Genomic DNA, 19,882 nt, shown 5'->3' with positions numbered 1-19,882 from the left:
CGATCAATACTTAATGTAGTTAATAGCGTAAAGAGTTTGAAATATATATCATGCCTTTTTTCTGCCCATATTGGCAAAATATGTGTCACGAAATATGCTATTTGGAGAAAAAATAATCGCTTTACATAAAAATGGGAAATTTTACAGTTAAACAAAGTTTTCTGTCTCCTGCAAATGAGGAAATTATTGGAATATTAGTTTCTTTTCCCTTTCAAAAGACCTGAAATAGCTTGAATATCAATCTGTGTGAGTATAAATTTCTATTGCAATAAATCATGACAGTTAAAATAACATACTGATCTCTGAATGTGATGAAAATCAACAATTTCTGAATTCAAGGATCCACAAAACTTGACATAAAACAATTAATTAGGATGTTGAATGAACCATTACCAGTAAAAAGACTTCCATAAAAAAGTATGATTTTATTTTATTTGTACTTTTGATTGGCACTTTTTTCTCCAGATTGGGAAAAAATCATATATTTTGCTAGGGGAATGGGTCTGCCTTGTGGGAACTATAGAAAAGGCCTGTTATACAATACTGATTTATTTTTTATTTTTTTGCATCCAGATGGTTTTAATGCATATCTTACAAAGATAAATTAGTGAGCGAAATTACAGATCACTTTAATCTCAAATCAACGAGTCTAGTATGATTAGGTCATATTTGATTGATATAGCATGATTTAAATGTTTGATAGTTTTATTTGTAAGACTGAAATATTTTAAATGCGATACTTGAGGTATTTGTGGTAAGGTGATGAATTAAGATATAAACCCAAAGGCATGTTAGTGAAGTGTACTTTTTTTTTTTTAAATAAAAAGTTAAGTAATTGGTTAATTTTTAGAAGTACTTGAACGTTGTTTATTTCTTAATTACAACAAAACCAGTTCTGCAATGTTGCAAATTATGTTTCTTATGTCAGCGAAGCAGTTGTTCCTGTCAGACAGATTTGAAATGATCACAATTTCTGTTGACCAAATGGCTGTTTTATATGAAATCCTGAAAAACATTGCGGAAATCCTTTGTCAATAGTTCTGCCATCTGTTCCATTATTCACAGACTAAGAAAACAAAGAGCAACTTGTCATGATAATTCATTAAGAAATAATCTGAGTGAGGTTTCTATCCAGACTTGAATCGATTCCTTTTGCCCTTTTGAGTGAAATGCTCTGTAGGATTGTGAAGTTTTGATCTCTTTAAATGAAAGTATTGCTTTTTTGAGGGACAAAATGTATACCTTGGTCAACAATGTGATATGAAATGCATTAAGATGAACACATTTTATTACACAGTACTTAATTTGTAAATGAACTTGTCTGGTAAAGTGGGCATCAGAATCCCTGTTTTGTGGCTTGAGGGGCGGAAATCAATACAAACCATCAACTGCTCACTTGCTACATTGCCTCAATGGAAACTTGCAGAGCGAAAATGTCCCATTCACAGTCACAAAACAATAACTGAATATAACACTCCCATTTTTGATGTGTGTTTCCTATCTTGTGAATGACCGTTTTCTTTCAGTGGATAGTGTTATTTGACAGTAAATAAGCTCATGTTTAATGAATCATTTTCTACCATTTTTTCAAACAATGTTAATCTGAATTTTCTTAAACATTGTTCTAATATTTTTTTTTAATCTTTATTTAAAGTGTTTGTTTATTGTTTAGCAAAACAAATTTTCTGGTTATTGCATTAAAGCCTATTTTGCTAGGTTGTGATAATTTCATGGTTGCCTGTTCGATTATTTATTTTGATGCACATCATTAATATCAACTACAGAGATTAGACATTAAAATGATGTTAATTCTTTTGACATGTAACGATCCAAATCAAATATTATGAATTAATTTATTCAGTCCCGTTATCAATGAAATATTTTATGCTGTTATGTTATTTATTGAGCAATGGCATAAAGATTTGTTAAACTTCTGAAGCCCATTAAATTTATGAAAAGAAAATGAGAGTTTCACTTCAGTGTTAACTTGAAAGTGAATTTGCTTTATATCTGTACAAAAGTAAACATATTGATTCAAAATTAAAGTGATTTAATGGCTAATCTCCTGATATGGCTTGTATAGCTTTTCAGCTTTTCAACAAATTTTATGCTATTTTGCCAGCAGATTATTGATTTTCCTTTTTGAATGCTTTGTTTACAGCTATCACCTGACGATTGTAAATTGACCTCTTCGCTTGTGTCTATTTAAAGATTTGTCCCGTTTATATCTGATTTCAATTGATGTTTCATGGTAGTAGTGTGGAAAAGACCGCAAAATGCCTCCATTAAATAGTTACAACAATATTAGTTTATCTGATAATGAGTGGCCTATAAGATAATACGTTTTTGAATTGTGTATGAGAACAGTTGCTGATATCAAGTGTTTAAAAGTGAAAAACGGGTATGAAGAAAGTTTAAAGAGGCACATTCTTTGTTGAAAGAATCAATGCTTGGTTGGGTGTAAACTTGTATTAATGTATGTATTGAAGCTTATGGTTGAGTCAATGTATCAAGTCTTTGTGATCAGTTAGCTTCTTGAGCTAAGTTTATGAAAGCTGCAAATGAACTTGTGAAATGATACAAATAAGAATGGTTTTTAACTCTTCAAAATGGTTTAAACACTTAATCATGCTCTAAATTCCCATAAAGATAACATGAGACCTCAGCATGTCAAAACTAAGAAGAAATGAAAGTTTATTTCTTAAACCCACTAAATGCCGAAGGTTTATTCATGATTTTGTAAAGGTCACTCCAGTTAATGAAATGTCAGCTTTACAGTAGCAAATACCAAATGCTATTTGTGGCCAGTAATGCTTCAGTTCTCTCTGAAGACAATTGATCAAAGTTCTATTACATGAATCAGTGTCATCATTTTCCAATGTATACACTGTCAAGAGAATAGTATACATAAAGACATTGTTCTCAATATTAAAATTTAATAGATAGGGTTTCTGTTCATAATATATTTTTGTAAATTTGTGGTTTAATATTAACTCGAAGTACTTTTGTGTGGAAAAACAGCATTCATTTATGTGGGAGGCTTTTATATAACCAGTAAAATAATAAAAGAAAAAAAGTTGAACCAACTCTAGTGCACCATTACATAAGACAGATGATCAATGTTCTTGTATCTTGACAAAGTCTAAACAGACTGTTTTTCTTTATGTAAGAGAAGTAAGCATTATCAGTTTTCAACAGTCAACAGTTTCAAGATTGTTTGTGTTTAATGTTTGTTATAACTTAAAGGTCACACAATATGAAGCTTGTGTGTAGTGATAATGTTGACACTTTACAATTCAATAAATGTGCTGATATTTAGTAAGCTACTTAATACTGACATTAACATACCGGCTATCTGTGCTTCATAAATAAATTTGCTTGCCTTTTCGATTGTTACTACTATGCCTTAAGGTTATAAGATAAGATGTCGACTAAATTGCTTGATTTAAATATTCATAGTATATGGGTTGTGTTTCTTGTAGTTGTATTGTTAGATTTAATAGACATGAAAGAGACTTAGTTTAAACTTTACAAAACCTGTCACTCCTAATCTATAACATCAGCGTAGGTTATTCTGATAATACATGTACTTTATGTCCATCCTTACGTTTAATCATTTTCTATTAATCTAAATATGGCACTGTTTATTTGTAAAACGTCATGGATGTAATTTCAATTTACCAATCATATTTCCCCCATTGTCTCAAATATAGAACACCAGTGGGTGTAATCGCTCTGACGAATCTGAAAGCACTAATTATTGGAATGAATTGTTGGAAGATTAATTCTACTTTACTCAGATTTCTACTGAAGTAAAAGAAGCAAAAGCATCTGGCAAATTTGCTGGGATTAATTCGGGGGTCAATATTGTATTGTATTTATAACTACTATAATTTCAAAAGTTTGTAATTGAATGTTATGTTTGGCCCATATACTGATAAAGTAAAATCATCCGGGTTTTTGATGTGATAGTATTCCCCTTTCATTCTTAAAAAAAAACATATATAACTTCCTCTGGAGTGTTTCAGTGGGCAATATATATATATATATATATTATTTTTTATACAAATGTTTCATATTTTTTGGTCAGTACCTGGAGTCATTGATTTTGGTAGGGTTATAATTGAACTAATCTGGAAAATGAATTTAAACTGCAAAACTACCTATAGATAAATTCCTTCCTATCAGTTTCCAATAATAGGCATCAGTATATCATCTAGATCTTCTAGATAATTTTAGCTGTGTCAGCCTTTAATAGATGACTGTTATGGATAATGAAACAGTTATGTAACATGTTTACTGTATAGAGTTTTGGCAGTTTAGTAACAAGACATGTTTTCATTTCCAGATGGGACCAGGAAGCCAGCCCCCACAGTACAATAGCCAGGGGTATGGGGGGATGCCTCAACGCCACCCAAATCCCATGGGGATGGGTCGCACGCCTGGTCCGGGCCCAGGACCCATCAAGAACAATATGATTGGGGGCATGTACCAGCGGCGGTCTGCCTCTGCTCCCTATCCCCCACAGATGATGAACAAGATGCAGGGCATGCCCAACACCCGCCCTATGTCACAGTATGGGGCTCCACCAAATGGGGCACAGGTACGTGGGTTACCATAGAATTAACAGTTATGGGGATCTTGTTGGAATCATTATTTAAGGCCTATACTGAAACATCAATACTAGCAGCCCTTCTATATATTATGTTCAGTTTCTATAAATCTAAAATAATCATAATCATTTATGAGGGAAAATCGAATAACCTTTTAGCATCGAAATGTCAGACAGTATCAAATTTCTTATTGTTAATTAAATATTTCTGGTGATAACATTTTCCAAACTCATTTAAAATTTTAATTGTACCAGCAGCTGGTTAGGCATCATCCCACTAATCTGTTGTTAAATGGACATGAATATAAATATTTTTCGCATTGCTGGCTTCATTGAAGTTCAAGAAGACTCTTGTTTAATTTATAAAAAAAATAAGGTTTTTCATTTTAACAGTTTGAAAAGTTTTTTATGGATTTTATTTTTTTATCATTTACATTGCGCTGAGTGTGAGGCAGTTTAGTGAAGAGATGAGCGATGAATATAATATTATCAGAACTTGGTTAATCATTAATGCTTTTTATATTACAAGGTGTTATAATTAGACAATTTTTATTCTGTGGTGTTACGTCCATATGTTTTTACCAGGATGTGTAAAACTTTAGTGTTGTGTTTCAGTATGGGCCTCAGGTACCCTACACCCAGTTCCCTGGGAAGCCTGCATACCCGAGCCAGCAGCCCCTGCCCAGCCCCACCTACGGCCCCCCAAACCCGGGTGCCATGCGGCCAAATGGACCCTATCCTAATGGCCAGAACCCATACATGAACCAGGGTCAGTTCCCGCCAACACGGCCAACTATGAACGGTCAGACATACAACCACTTCAGCTCCAGTCCTACACAAAACAACTTCCAGGTAGGTGATGAAAAGAGATGTTACCTAAGTGAAGTGGAGATGAAGGAATAACGCATCAAATATTAAAATGATTATATGCGTTGATAGCAGCTGACTGCACTAGTGCAATGATCAGCATGATTATGTCAGATAAACACTTGTTGAAATAGAACACTTGACTTTATTCATGACTGTGTCTTTAACTCATTATCTTTAAAAATACTTCTTGCTTTTCAGATTTCATATGAATAATTTCTCTTCCTTGGAGTTCTCTATAATTAGAAACTCAAATGAGGTCATTACACTGAGAGAGGTTGAAATGTCATTGCCTTTGTGGAGGTTGAGGATTCATGTTATACTCATCCTTCACAATCAACAACCATATTTCAATCCCCGATTTACTGAGCATGCTTAAATTTTTCTTAAGTATTCATTAATATATATTCATTTAACTGCAATTTTTGCTCTTCATAAATGATTATTGTGTATATACAGTAACAGCTGTCTTTCTGTCAATTGATTTTTATTAAGAAACCTATAACATTTCAACATGTAACCACTTGTTATAAGGTTATTATTTTCTCTATGTATGGGCTTTGTTTGTGTCACTTTATATGCGCGTTACTGTTAGGTAATATGAGGCTTGTGCAGATTATAAAGCATAGTTGTCATGAACGTCTGATTAAGATGTCTTGCCTGAAACAGTAATCAAACATGTATTATGGTCTGCTTTCAAGAAACTGAAGATAAATTACTTTCGCTAATTAGGCCACCTGTTAACTGGGAGGTTAATTATCATCTTTGTTTGCTTAAGGCTTTAAATAACTAGTAAGTTGCAAAATTATGAATGAAATCATAATGTTTATGCTAGGCTATTTATGACACGCAATTGAACAAAACTTGATGATTCGTCTGTTCCTTTTAAATAATGAATATCATTTTGCAAGATATCAGTTTGCAGTTTATCTGTTTCACTCTTTCAGCCAAACAACAACATGAACTACCCACATTCTCCGTTGTCAGGCAACCCGACCCCACCAATGACCCCTAACAGTGTCCCCTACCCACCAGATGTGAAACCCAACATGATAGCACCGGTGGCTATAAAGAAAGGTAAAGCTGGAAACATTTATATTCATAGGGCTTATCAGCACACTGCTGTGCATTTGGGTGTAGATGATGATAATGCCCTTTGCAATGAAACGTGAAAAATGAATTGGAAAAGTCGTAGTCTTTCTATGAAAATATGTAAGGAATCAGAATGTGCCCAATACCGATAATGAACAAAGGTGAAGAAAGGGTTAGTGCTACATTACTTACTACTTTTATGTTGACATTTCAATAAAGTAATATTGACCCCTCTGTTCATGAATTAACATGTAATGATGTCAATTTAGTAAGAATATATGCTCAACATAGGGAAGTTTAAATTTGCAGATTTGGAAATTGTTGTCATCTTTTGTGATTGGTCTTATATTTGCCCCTGTTACATAAATTTAGGAGAAAGGCCCTTTGCATTTTGTTGACATTTTGTTGAAACAGTTTAAGTAAGTGGAGTTAACACCAAGTGTGGTATTCACCATGTAAATACTGCAGACATAAATAAAGCAGTATAAACCTTCTAACAATAATGTTAATGCATGATAGACATGTACTTATTGCTTTGCCTACATATTGTACTGTTATTTAGCAAATCTTCCTTAATGGTGATTATTGACCTCAGATATTGGGTTTTTTTTATTGTCATTCGGCCTTAGTTATGTGCAATTTGTTATCTTAAGGGGTATATAGTGCTTTAAATCATGTGTCTTCCTTGCATTCAAAGCTATTTGACATTACAAGTATAATAAATGAAATCAGTTCTCGACTGGTTTGTCCTTTTAAATGAAATGCTTGTATGTGCATCAGATACCTTGATATCATGTGATGTCTCAGCACACATATATGCCTTAAAATAGCGATCCTTTAACTAGGAGTTCTGTGCATTTCACAAATATACCACACAACAGCGAGCCTTTAACATGCAGTTCTGTGCATTTCACAAATATACCACACAACAGCGAGCCTTTAACGAGCAGTTTTTTGCATCTCACAAATATACCACGCAACAGTTAGCCTTAAATGAGCAGTTTTTTGCATCTCACAAATATACCACGCAACAGTTAGCCTTAAATGAGCAGTTTTTTGCATCTCACAAATATACCACGCAACAGTTAGCCTTAAATGAGCAGTTTTTTGCATCTCACAAATATACCACGCAACAGTTAGCCTTAAATGAGCAGTTTTTTGCATTTCACAAATATACCACACAACAGCGAGCCTTTAACGAGCAGTTTTTTGCATCTCACAAATATACCACACAACAGTTAGCCTTAAATGAGCAGTTTTTTGCATCTCACAAATATACCACGCAACAGTTAGCCTTTAACAAGCAGTTTTTTGCATCTCACAAATGTACTACACAACAGCAAGCCTTTAGCAAGCAGTTAGATGCATCTCAAAAATAAACCATACAACAGCGAGCCTTTAACCAGCAGTTTTTTGCCTCTCACATACATACCACACAACAGCGACCCTTTAACCAGCAGTTTTTTGCACCTCGCATACATACCACACAACAGTGAGCCTTTAACCAGCAGTTTTGTGTTTCAGACGTGGATGAGTTACGTTTAACGTTCCCAGTGCGTGATGGTGTCGTGCTCCCACCATTCAGACTGGAACACAACCTGGCAGTGAGCAACCATGTCTTCCACCTCCGAGAGTCTGTCTACCAAACACTCATGTGGAGGTTTGTGCTGTCTGCAATATGTTGCATGATAATTAATGTGTATTTGTGAACTATGTGATTTATGGGTTAACTTTATCTGTCCTCATAATGTTCCACAGCACTTATTGTGTCGTTGTGAACTTGAAGATATAAGAGTTAGAATGATCAACTTTTTACATTGGTTTGCAGTATCATCCTGAAGGAATCTTATTTTGTAGGATATGTTTGTGAAATACAAATAGATTAAATGATGAACCAGTTTTTTATGTTAAATTATCAGGAATGAATACATCTCTTCCTGCACATACATATAAGATTTTGTAACAGATGTTCTATTCAGCTAAAAATATATTTTGATAAATGAAAGAAAATTAAAGCATAAGCTGTAAATGTTGACAGATCAGTATTGTTAGTTGTTACTAATCTCTAAAGTATTTGTGGTGTCAGAGAAATATTAGTCAATTCTCGACTTGAATGTAAAGTTTTTAAACCCAAGTTTTGTTTCCTTAAAGATAATGAGACATTTCCGGAAGAAGAAAAAAATCAAGCAAATCAAGATCTAATTTCATTTAAATTAAATTTACCAACTTCCTTGTAGTTTCAGCCTTGCATTGTTTAACTGATTGTGACTTTAACCCATTATCAGTGACAAACATTCCCGATATAATTACAAACATTACAAGCTTTATAAACCGAAGGGAGACAACCCAGTTGTAATGACTTAATGGCAGTTAAATATTTATGAGTCGTAGGCAAGGTGTTTATAAGAGATGATGGGTGATTAAATTACATTAAAGAAATGTTATTCAGATAATGTGCATAATTAAACAAATCAGATGCATCTATGGAAACAGCTTTCTTACCAAAAAGTTTGTAATTGGATTCACTTGTTTACTTTGTTAGTTTTACTTTTGTTTTTAAGCCCGTAATATCCCTTGATTTATGTCATGTTTGGCCTGATGACCATTGCCATTGATTTCAGATCTGACCTGGAGCTACAGTTGAAGTGTTTTCACCATGAAGACAGACAGATGAACACAAACTGGCCAGCCTCGGTGACAGTGAGTGTAAATGCCACGCCCCTTCAGATAGAACGTGGGGAACACAAGACCGCCCACCGACCACTATACCTGAAGGAAGTGTGTCGACCCGGTCGCAACACCATACAGATCACCGTGACTGCATGCTGCTGTGTATGTATTGGCTGATTCATATCTATTTCATGAACCAGACTCTTTCAAAATAAGCTATAATTAAACAATCTGAAACTGAGAAAAGATATTGGCAGGCACATTGTACTGTGCAGTTAAGTAACAAGAATGATTAATTGTTAGGATGAACTTGTAAGTAGAATTTCACAAGCCTTTAATAGTGGCCAAATAAGAACAAATTGTAATGCTTATTTTTTTTCTGTTAAATTTTTGAACAGCTTCACAATTCATTAACTTATGTGAAACTGAAGTGAGTTTCATTCACTTTAAACTTGTATGCATGTTTCACCTATTCCCACAACAATATCTTTTTTCTTCCAGTCACACCTGTTTGTGTTACAACTGGTACATCGGCCGAGCGTGAGGTCTGTTCTGCAGGGTCTGTTACGTAAGAGATTGTTGCCTGCGGAACACTGCATCACTAAAAGTAAGACCGTCTATATAAATGTGAACGTTTTTAACAATGATTTTGTCATATCGCTGATGTTAATGAAGTTTTTTTTTTTTCACTTGTCTAAACTTTGTTTTTGTTTTCTTTACCAATAAATTTGAAAATTTGGCAGGAAAAACAAAACAATATTTCCTAAATGTATCCAACCCCATTTGATTTGTAAAAAAAGAAAACTTGTTCTGGATATTTATTGACACCTTTCTTTCAGTTAAATAGTTATGAGTAGATTTCCTTTTGTGATTAATTTATCAAAAATTACAAGAAAGAAGAAATCAAGAAATTGTTATTTGACTTTGAATACAATACCCGGTACATATACTGAGATATTGTGAAAATAACACATTCATTTAGCTTTACTTGTATTGAACTCATAGAAAAACATGGAAGCAGCTGTCACATGTAATGTTGTAAATAATCATTTAAAGGCAGGTCTTTGTTGAATATACCTAGTTTTTCAGCAAGTTTAGTCCTTAAAACATGCAACATGTGTCATAAATAGCTTTAAAGATTGTCAATCAGTAGTATTATTGTATGCGCTCGTTTCTGTTTTGCTTTTAAAGAATAAGGAACAATGTTAATCATTTCATAATAAACAAAGATTGTTAAGTAAAATTGTAATAGAAAAAAAGCAAAATGTCAATAATGTTTCTGGTGCATAAAGCATGAAAAGATGGATTATTAATGGTTAATGCAGAATGGGACCTCTGCTAGTTCCTTGTACCCATATGTTGTTGAATATAGTAAGGAAGAGATGGACCTGAACCCATGGTCTGGTCTTTTTCAGGTTATTTATTTTATTTGCATTTGAAAGGTCATTATGTGAACATTTCCTTACGAAAGGATGCTTAATAGCCAAATTTAGATGCATATGCGTTTTCAAAGTTCAGATATATTTTATGATGAATATGCTGGAGATATGTTAATATGGATTCAATGTTTTTCAGTCAAAAGAAATTTTACAAGTGCTGCGTCGAACAACGGCATGGCAAACGGAGATGATGGGGTGGAACAGACAGGCATCAAAATCTCGCTTAAATGTCCGATCACTTTCCGACGGATAGCCCTACCTGCACGTGGCCATGACTGTAAACACATACAGGTACAAACACCATTCAATATATTAGTTTTACAATCAAAAGAACATTAGTCATGTTTTGTGAGGATTGATTTTTTTCAAACATATTTTTTTTCTTCCACATCCAGTGCAGAGCATCATGTTGTAATATAAATATAAAGCTGATCTAGCTATCAATATAATTGCCTTTAACTAACCTATACAGTTTGTACGAACTCAGACAAAATCACATTCACCTGGTTGGTTGCTTTTTTTCTACTATCAGTTGCCCAGAAGTTTTCCATCAAAGGAAGGGCATATTTCTCTCAATGTTATTTAATTGTTTTTTTTCTGGTTGTCAAACTGCTGACATGAGTGATAATATGCGTAGGGCGAAGGTTCTTGCTTTTGTAAATAAATACTAATTTTTTTCAGATAAATTTGTTTATCCCCTGAAAAGAAGTACAAGAAACTTCAAGATATGAAAAACAATTTTTAGATCAAAGTAAATGGCACACACATAAAACATAGTTATATAACACTATAACAATGTCATGTTTTTATAAACAAGTTCTTGAGACATTTATATTTGGTGATTTTAAATGTTGATAATTCTGTTGCAGTGTTTTGACCTGGAGTCGTATCTGCAGTTGAACTGTGAGCGAGGCCAGTGGCGGTGTCCCGTCTGCAAGTGAGTGTACAACATCATGTTTGATCCCTTTATTATTGAGTTAACACTCTTGCCAACCAAACATCCAGTTTAACTATAATTATGCCACCATTGTTGGTAGTGGTAAATCCCTGTTAATAAGGTAGTCAGATGGTGAAGTCCGGCAAAATAGTCATTTTTGTACGCATTGTTGATTAAATTATTTATTGATCAGATGTCTATATACACATAAATGAAGCAAAACATTGATTAGGCATTGGCCTAATTTTCTGTTTATCACAACTAGTGAAAAATGTTAGCTTTGGATTATTTACATTCACTTATATGGATGCCCATTATGATAAGACTGTGTTGCCATCTTCAGCCCTTATAATGTCCTCTCCTGTGTTTTTTAGTAAGCCTGCGTTGCTGGAGGGTCTTGAGATTGACCAGTATATCTGGGGCATCCTTACCAACCTGAATAACACAGAGTTTGAGGAGGTGACCATCGACCCCACTGCCAGCTGGAAACCTGTACCGATGAAAAACATAAAGGAGGAGGATGCTACTCGTATGTCAATCTTACATAAATTAACTTGAAAATTAACATATTCTCATTCAAATATTTCACTTTGATTTTTTTAAAAGGTGTCCTATTTAATCTGCACTGTCTACTAGTTCTATAATAACTTAAAATATAATTCTTTGTACTTGATATGGCTTGAATTTTATGAGTGAAAGACTGTCTTTACCATTTAAAAAAACAACTTTTGTTCATTCATGGTGTGTTGTATTTCAGCTGATTCATGTGCGCGATGGTTGAAGGCAATGTCACCAGCAAGCATGCAGCTCCCCACCATGAACAACTGGGACATGGGACCCCAACACTCGCCATACAATAACATGAACACTTCTTCAGGTATGAAAGGTTTTTGCAAATATTGTTTGTTCATATTGTTACACTGCTCTTATTGTTTGTCATGTTAAAGACTCAATTTACAAATGAGTAATGTCTGTAATAATGTTAAACTCAGAAGAAGAAACTGCTTGCATCCTTTCTACAGTCCTCCTGCACTCTTTCTGAAAGAGAAATTTTGTGAATTGCAGGTCCACCATACTCATCAGGAAACTTCACAGGAGGTCAGTCAGGCGGTCCAGGCACACCAGGCTCTTACCCACAGAACGTTCCCAGCCCCCAGAATGGCAGCTTTAACATGCTTCCCATGTCACCCATGAACAATACCATGGCAAACTTGACTATGAACAGTGGTGGTGATATGATGAACAAAGGCATGAATCCATCGAGCCAAAGTCAAGGTCAATACCCACTCTCACCACCCGCCAACTCCCCACTCGTCCGTCACACAGACCAAGTCATGAATAACAATACAGTCACCTCTACCAACACGAGCCAACCACAGTCCATGAATAACCATGTCTCGTCCAATGGGACGTCCCTCCCTCCACAGCAAGTCACACCCTGCAGCCAACCAAACACCTCTGTAGGCGATGACCTTAATTTTGACCCCACCGCCATCATTGACGATGATGGTTCAGGTCCTACCCTCGATGTAAGTTGTGTAAGTTGCATTATTTTGTATAAACATCTGTTTGACAACAAAAACAAGCTGTTTCAACTTTAATGTATCAGTTCTTAATAAAACCTTTTAAAAAAGTAGACCTGCAATCTTTTCCAAGATTACACATACTGTGGAGTTATAATTCAGAATTCTTGCAAAATGTTCCATTTTTCTTTTCAGCTTGACACGTTGGGAGGAGATCCCCTGGAGTTGTTATCATATCTCGGGCCAACAGACGACTCGGACAACCCTCCAAACAGTTCCAATGTCACAAACACTACAGCCTCAAATAACGAGGACATTCTTTCTCTGTTTGACTCATAGCTACGGCATGACAACATGTCATTGTTTATTTATTCAAATCAAAACGTACACTTACGCAATTGTGGCAGGAAATTGAAGAATAATGCTGTGATGAAGGGTTAGAAGTGTGAAAATGGCAAACTGGAATTTGCTGTAAATTCAGTGATACTTGCAGCATTGGTGTGATGACGTCAGAGGGACATGTTGTTGCTGAACATGACGGCAGTATTAAGGGCGTGAGTGTACAGCGGGCATCTCCGATGTCGTACAATGGACTAGCAGTGCTAACTGAGACAGCAGCTGGAATGTCTCTATACTTCGTGATAATGCTGTAAAGCATAAACAATGTGCTATAGGCCAGTGATTGCGGGGCAGTGCTTCGTTGGTATTTGTTACGTTTTACTTTTAGGTGTTATTTAGATTTGTTCAACCGAAATGGTGCAAGATGAAAATGGCATGGTTACCGGAGTTGTTGGATAGAGGGTGCATAATGGTAAGACATTGGTCAGTGAAACCAAAACCAATCTCCTGTTGATTGCTGACCTCACCATGTGTACTGGATGCAACAAATAATGAAGTTCTGAAAACAGCAAAGGATTCTCAGTCGAGGATGAGTGATCTCAAAACATACGCGAAAGGTGTTAATTTTGAAATAAAGTGGTTGCAAAACTTAACTACCGTGCTTATTGTGATCTTTAAATTGACGGTGTGTTTATTTATTTGAAAGCCAAGACAGTATTGTGCCCAAAATATTATTAACTTTGTGCCTGTGTTACTCAGTTAAGTGTAGTTAAGTATGTACTTACAATATCAGAAGACTACTGGAATCCCTGGGAGGTTGTTGATGTAGTACAAACTATGACTGGAAACTGAAATGTTTCCAAACAACATTGTGGGAAGGGTTGCCATCCTACGGCAACTCAATTTGTATGGTTTTAAGAGAGATGTGTTTGTGTAAAGGAGATATATTATAGTTAATTTACTTTTGATAGGCAGCAGAGAGTACTATAAATGTGTTGACCATGGTATCATTATAACAATGAAAAAGCATCTCAAGTCTCGAATGACAATAATTGTATTTAACTATATATAAAGTTCTCGCAAAGCGAATATTTTATCCTTGTTGTTAAGAATTGTTCAAACTCAGCAAAGCAACAGAACATTGTTCTCATTTTTGTCTGGCAAATTGTTATTCTTGTTGAAGATTGTACATGTTTTGTCATCTTGGATTCATTTAATGTCAATTTGGTGGCTACTTGTTAATGTACAGATAAATAGCAATATTAAAACTTTGATGCAATAGAACTAAAATTAGGTGTGTGTGCCTACGTTGCTTATAAGTAATACTAAATAATGTTCATCAGAAGCATTTAGCATTACAAACCCTTTAACAATACATTTCACACCTGATCTTATCGTTGTCTACACTCTGTGGCAAATGCAAGTCACACAAGTGTTGACAAGTTCCAAGACGAACAAATTTTAATACTATCTTGACAGAATTCTGAAAAAATGGATATGGCTTTACAATGTACTAAATGACCAAACTTATTAAATTTTCTGTTAATACCTCTTCATTATTCTCAGGAAGAAACTTCTTTATGATGCTGTTGATGACCTTAGTTTCTATTTTTTTAGTACAAAAATTTCTTCTTTTCGATAGAATAATTGATACACTTAATATCTCAGAAAAAGCTTGAATCCACAAATCATAAGGGTAAAGTTTGGGGTAAATGGAAGAATCATGATGACCAGAGAAATGTTTATGGGGGTAAAGAAAATACAAGTCTTGTCTATCAGATAACATTTTTTTATCAATGTGCATGTTGTAAGCAATATAAAACAGGTTTTAAATCAAATAATTACCATTTGCTTGGATCAGATAGTGTATTAATTGAACTTTCGCTTTCGTATTTATAATTTTGCTAGCAATGTATGTGCTACACAAAGCTTAAAAGTTGGATGCTTAATTTTTTTTGTTTTATGTGAATTCCTGTAGGGCAGTTAATATATATATATATATTTTTTAATGACAGGTTACACAGATTGTCTTTTTGCACCATAAAATATATCATAATGACTACACAACTAGTTTTACTGTTATTTGTGCAAACTGGAACAAAAATTGTGGTTTCTGGTACATTAAACATATTTTTGAATGAATGACGCAATATATATTGATAATTGGCAATTCTCATCATACCATGTTATATCATTTGAATGTAAATTCATCATTAATTTTACACATAACAGCAATTTATGACTTATTTGATGTTATATTTATTGAAACATGTTTTAATTATTATTTTCTGGACAAATCTTGTATGTTGGTTGAAATATGACCTTTTGTATATTTTTCCATTGTTATTTATGTTAATGTATGATGCATATTACTGTACAAAGTTTTGTTTATATATTATTGTTTCTGTATTTTTAGACAACAGTGGTAGATAGTTGTTGCTGTATATATGTCCATATTATTATATTTAAATATTTTGAACAAAATATTTCTGACACATACTGACTAGCAATTTGGGCTGAACTGGCTGGAAACATAGATGTCCATACAGATACCATGTCAAGTGTTTAAAACTAAGGCAATGTTATGTTTTGAATCAACAATATATATGTAAACTTTTATTAAACCAAAGTAATGTCAAAAATCTGTTAGTTACATGGGACTGTCTGTGTCAGTATTTTTTGTGTATTTTACATTCAGTGGCCAGTAAAATCGGAGTTTGTGTACCAGTATTTTGTAAATGGAGCTTTAAAACCAACAAACGCATTCAATCTTTCAAATGGCTTTTGATGTGTTCCCTGTAACTAATAGATACAAAAAAGGAAAGCTTTTATAACAAATCTCAAACCTAGTTCGTTTAGCAGTCTGTTTCTTGGATGACAAAGAAATGTCAAAGAAAACTCCATAATGAGTTGCGACTAATAAGTAATTTGGATTATAAAACTAAGGGATATGTGTACAAATGTATGGTGTCATATTTCCAAGGTCTGACCAGTGTTAGCACGAAACACTCTCATTACATTGCTTGGTACAATCTCTCTTGTTAAGAATCTTCTTCTCATTACCACACATTTAGAATCTGGTTGTGAATTTATTAACAGAACCCTTTCCTGTGATGGTACACATCTGCTCTCTTACTGTTATCTCAAATGGACTAGATCACTTGGAATTGTCAAGGGATTGCTTTACTGTGACGAGGGGTTACCTTACCATGAGGGGTTGCCTCACTGTCACATGGGGTTGCCGTACTGTAACAAGGGGCTGCTTCATGGTCACTGTCACGCAGGGGTTGTCTTATCGTCACAAGGGTTTGCCTCACTGTCATGAGGGGTTACCTTACTTTCACAAGGGTTTGCCTCACTTTAACGAGGGGTTGCCTCACTTTCACAAGGGGTAGCCTCATGGTTATGGGTGGTAGCCTCATTAACACTAGAAAACTGTCACATGGGGTTTACAAAGGGTTACCTCACTGTCACAAGGGGTTACCTCACTGTCACAAGGGTTTGCCTCACTGTCACAAGGGGTTACCTCACTGTCACAAGGGTTTGCCTCACTGTCACAAGGGGTTTACCTCACTGTCACAAGGGGTTACCTCACTGTCACAAGGGTTTGCCTCACTGTCACAAGGGGTTACCTCACTGTCACAAGGGTTTGCCTCACTGTCACAAGGGGTTACCTCACTGTCACAAGGGTTTGCCTCACTTGTCACAAGGGGTTACCTCACTGTCACAAGGGGTTACCTCACTGTCACAAGGGGTTACCTCACTGTCACAAGGGTTTGCCTCACTGTCACAAGGGGTTACCTCACTGTCACAAGGGTTTGCCTCACTGTCACAAGGGGTTACCTCACTGTCACAAGGGTTTGCCTCACTGTCACAAGGGGTTACCTCACTGTCACAAGGGTTTGCCTCACTGTCACAAGGGGTTGCCTCACTCACAAGGGGTTGCCTCGTGGTCATGAGTGGTAGCCTCATTAACACTAGAAAACTATCATGAGGTGTTGCCTCACTGTCACGACCGGTTGCCTTATTGTTACAAGGTAACTGTCACAAGGGGTTGCCTCGATGTCACAAGCGGTTGCCTCATTGTCATGAAGGGGTCGCCTCATGGTCATGTGGGTTTGCCTCACTGTCACAAAGGGTTGCCTCACTGTCACGAAGCATTAAGTGTCAACCTGTCACTTTTGCAATACATTTCACTACTTCAGACAAATGACATGACAAGATGGTATTTATGATCAGAATATTTGTAAGACATAAGTGATAATCTCCCATTTGAGTCTCTGTCCCTCCCATTGTTCAAACCCTTCTGAGAAGGGACTCTTTCAAACCAAAATAAAGAATGCATTATCATCATTGTTTCAAAATGGCTTTTAAAGTGCAATTTCACTCATTTACTGCTATATCAAACTTAAAGCGAAATATTTGCAAAGATTGTTGCATTTTTTACAAAGGAACTTATTTTTTCTTTGTGGATGTCGGCAAACTCTGATGCTATTTTAACAAGTCTGTTTATACGTCTTCCATTCTTTTGACTTGTCCAGTACGTTGTTTCATTGCAAGCATTTAAATTGATCAGGAACAAATTCATAAAGTGGACCGAAGATTGTTACCCATTAACTTTACACGTCATCTATGATTTTATGTACATTCGCTCAAATTCTGACCCTCTGCTCACTCCTGTATAATCTTGCTCTGTTTCTTATCTGCATAATGTTTGATTGTTCAAAATATTTAAGACCGCAACAAGTTGCTTCAAATGTCGAACTTCTCTCCATCATCAAACATGAATGTATTAAGCTCATGTTCATGACAGTAGGTTCAATAAGATATGTTCAAAAGGATTTCTAAAATGCATCTGATACTTTAATGTTTTAAACATACAACAAAATTATTTTTGACTAAACATTTTGGTGAACATTTTGATTTGCTTACAAAATGCAATATTGAATGTTTCTGTAAGAAATAAACTCATTCATATCGTTTATAAATTATGTTCACATTTTAATTGACTATTGTCAGGTGTACATTTGATTAAACATCAGTCTCGGCAAGTTCAAAGTGTCTAGACAATTATCATCTTTTTTTTCTACAAAATCTCCCTTTTGAGGTATTTTCTTTTTGAATACTGGATGTAAATTTTATGTTTCTGTACAGTTACAAAATGTGAAAGTGTAGAAGACTTGTGTACAAAGCCGTGCAATTTGCCTGCTGCGACCAGCGGACATTGTTTGCACCAGTTACTATATATCTTAGTCCCTTTCATGTGATCATTATTTATCTAATAAAAACAAAATATACTTGATATCTGTTCTTGTTTTTTGCATACTCGTACATGTCATAGAATGGTAGTTCATCTGGTGTCAGCGTTTTGGAACAACTTGGACATAATAACTGTCCAAATATTCACAAGAAACTTAGTTCACAAAGTTACAATGACAATACATATGTAACAAGGTCTATAGCACCGGCTTTAGTCATTGTCGAATTATGCGCCTTGATCATCTTCAAAAACAAGTGTTATAGGATAAAGAACTGCTACAAAGATGGTTTATATATGTTTGCCCTGAAGAAAAGTTTTATTGGACTGTATTTTTTGATTGATATGTACATCTGACCTTGACTCGATAGGTAGGTCACTTGGTCAAGATCATGAGAATTTGTTTTTATCTTCTTTTTAAGAATTTACTCTAGGCTGTGATGAAATTGGTGTGTGCTTAAACATTGAGCTTTAACTCGCAAGATATGCATGAAACTTGGTTTGCATGTTTACAATGTCTTGGGCATATATATATATGACCAAGTATCTTAATTCTGGCTAAAATACTTCATGAATGGTGCTCCTAGACCAAATAAAATGGATGAGCATTAGCATTCATTTGCAATGCCCTTGTTAAATCCCAGTTTCAACACTTTCAACAAGTTGCCTAAGATTTGCGGTCACAAACATTGTTCATGATTGACAGTGATGCAACCATTTTTATCCGCGCCTTTTCAGGCCATTAACCATTGATAATTGCAATATTGGACAGTTCATGGCAAAATAGTCACTAGTTTTCTTATTCAAGATTGCAACTGTGCCACAGTGATATTAACAAGCAACCACAATTTTGATCAAAAACGACTAAGCCAATAGAATTAGAGAGAAATATGACCCTCAAGGCATAAATACAACTGTTGCTATCACCCAGGGGGTTGTACTTGCAGGACCGGTGTGGCTTTAACCATGGCCGAGGGATTTAACTAAAGCATCATCACTCCTTAAATGAATTTTTTCATGTTTCATTGAAGCAAGATATAGGTATAATGGGTGAACAGTTATTAGTGCCAACTTCTTATGGCATAAAACAGTTACTAAATGCCAACTGCTTATGGCATAAAACAGTTAAATTGCTAAATGCCAGCT

The 19,882-nt window shown here is 35.0% G+C and overlaps 1 protein-coding gene across 6 annotated transcripts in view; it reads left to right on the top strand.

Annotated features, from left to right (window-relative positions):
* LOC128206369 (zinc finger MIZ domain-containing protein 1-like) overlaps window positions 1-18,781 on the top strand; it is a 103,741-nt gene extending 84,960 nt beyond the window's left edge. For 5 of the 6 annotated variants that reach the window (XM_052908768.1, XM_052908775.1, XM_052908783.1 and 2 more), the window contains 12 exons: window positions 4,349-4,603; window positions 5,228-5,464; window positions 6,427-6,556; window positions 8,096-8,231; window positions 9,193-9,403; window positions 9,743-9,848; window positions 10,817-10,971; window positions 11,550-11,617; window positions 11,992-12,146; window positions 12,375-12,494; window positions 12,683-13,155; window positions 13,336-18,781. In XM_052908768.1, coding sequence (XP_052764728.1) covers window positions 4,349-4,603; window positions 5,228-5,464; window positions 6,427-6,556; window positions 8,096-8,231; window positions 9,193-9,403; window positions 9,743-9,848; window positions 10,817-10,971; window positions 11,550-11,617; window positions 11,992-12,146; window positions 12,375-12,494; window positions 12,683-13,155; window positions 13,336-13,479 — 2,190 coding nt within the window. In that variant the 3' untranslated portion in view covers window positions 13,480-18,781. The remainder of the gene's footprint in view (window positions 1-4,348; window positions 4,604-5,227; window positions 5,465-6,426; window positions 6,557-8,095; window positions 8,232-9,192; window positions 9,404-9,742; window positions 9,849-10,816; window positions 10,972-11,549; window positions 11,618-11,991; window positions 12,147-12,374; window positions 12,495-12,682; window positions 13,156-13,335) is intronic. The other variant, XM_052908788.1, reaches the window with a different exon arrangement.
* Window positions 18,782-19,882: the final 1,101 nt, after the last annotated feature.

Source organism: Mya arenaria, chromosome 2, assembly GCF_026914265.1.
Source record: "Mya arenaria isolate MELC-2E11 chromosome 2, ASM2691426v1".
NCBI lineage: Eukaryota > Metazoa > Mollusca > Bivalvia > Myida > Myidae > Mya > Mya arenaria.
The sequence above is the reverse complement of the archived record's forward strand: the minus strand, read 5'-3'. Positions and strand labels throughout refer to the sequence as shown.